The sequence below is a fragment of the Fulmarus glacialis genome, unplaced genomic scaffold (genome assembly GCF_000690835.1).
Source record: "Fulmarus glacialis isolate BGI_N327 unplaced genomic scaffold, ASM69083v1 scaffold34256, whole genome shotgun sequence".
Taxonomy (NCBI): domain Eukaryota; kingdom Metazoa; phylum Chordata; class Aves; order Procellariiformes; family Procellariidae; genus Fulmarus; species Fulmarus glacialis.
The window spans coordinates 13,099-13,414 of record NW_009219326.1 but is presented as its reverse complement, the minus strand read 5'-3'; the positions used below and the strand labels follow the sequence as shown (position 1 = coordinate 13,414).

Here is a 316-nt window from a genome sequence, read left to right as displayed (position 1 = left end):
GGCTACAAGGTGGTGGGCACCATCCTCCTCGCCCTCATCGGCTGGAAGGTGAAGAGGAGCAAGGAGTACAACGTGCAGGAGAAGGCAGCGGGGCTGGTGTAGCCCACTCGAGGACTGACTCCGCACCCCCCCATTACCCACTGCCAGTACTTTGTCTTTTTTGGGTTTGTTTTTCCTTCTAAGGGAGCGACCTCATCTTAGCAGCTCTGAGCTCCCCTCCTGCAGCCCATGGCACCGCCATGCTCCCAGCGAGGGATGCTCCATGCCAGCCCCGTCCTGGGACGGGCTTCTCCCAGGCTCTCCAGCTGCGCCTTGC

General features: G+C 61.4%; 1 protein-coding gene across 1 annotated transcript in view; it reads left to right on the top strand.

The window, feature by feature from the left end:
- Nucleotides 1-102, top strand: part of SLCO2A1 (solute carrier organic anion transporter family, member 2A1) — a gene marked incomplete at its 5' end in the record, with an annotated part of 10,767 nt that extends 10,665 nt beyond the window's left edge. Inside the window, one exon of the mRNA XM_009580330.1 lies at nucleotides 1-102. This exon is cut by the window's left edge and continues 15 nt beyond it. Coding sequence (XP_009578625.1) covers nucleotides 1-102 — 102 coding nt within the window.
- Between the last annotated feature and the right edge of the window lie 214 nt (nucleotides 103-316).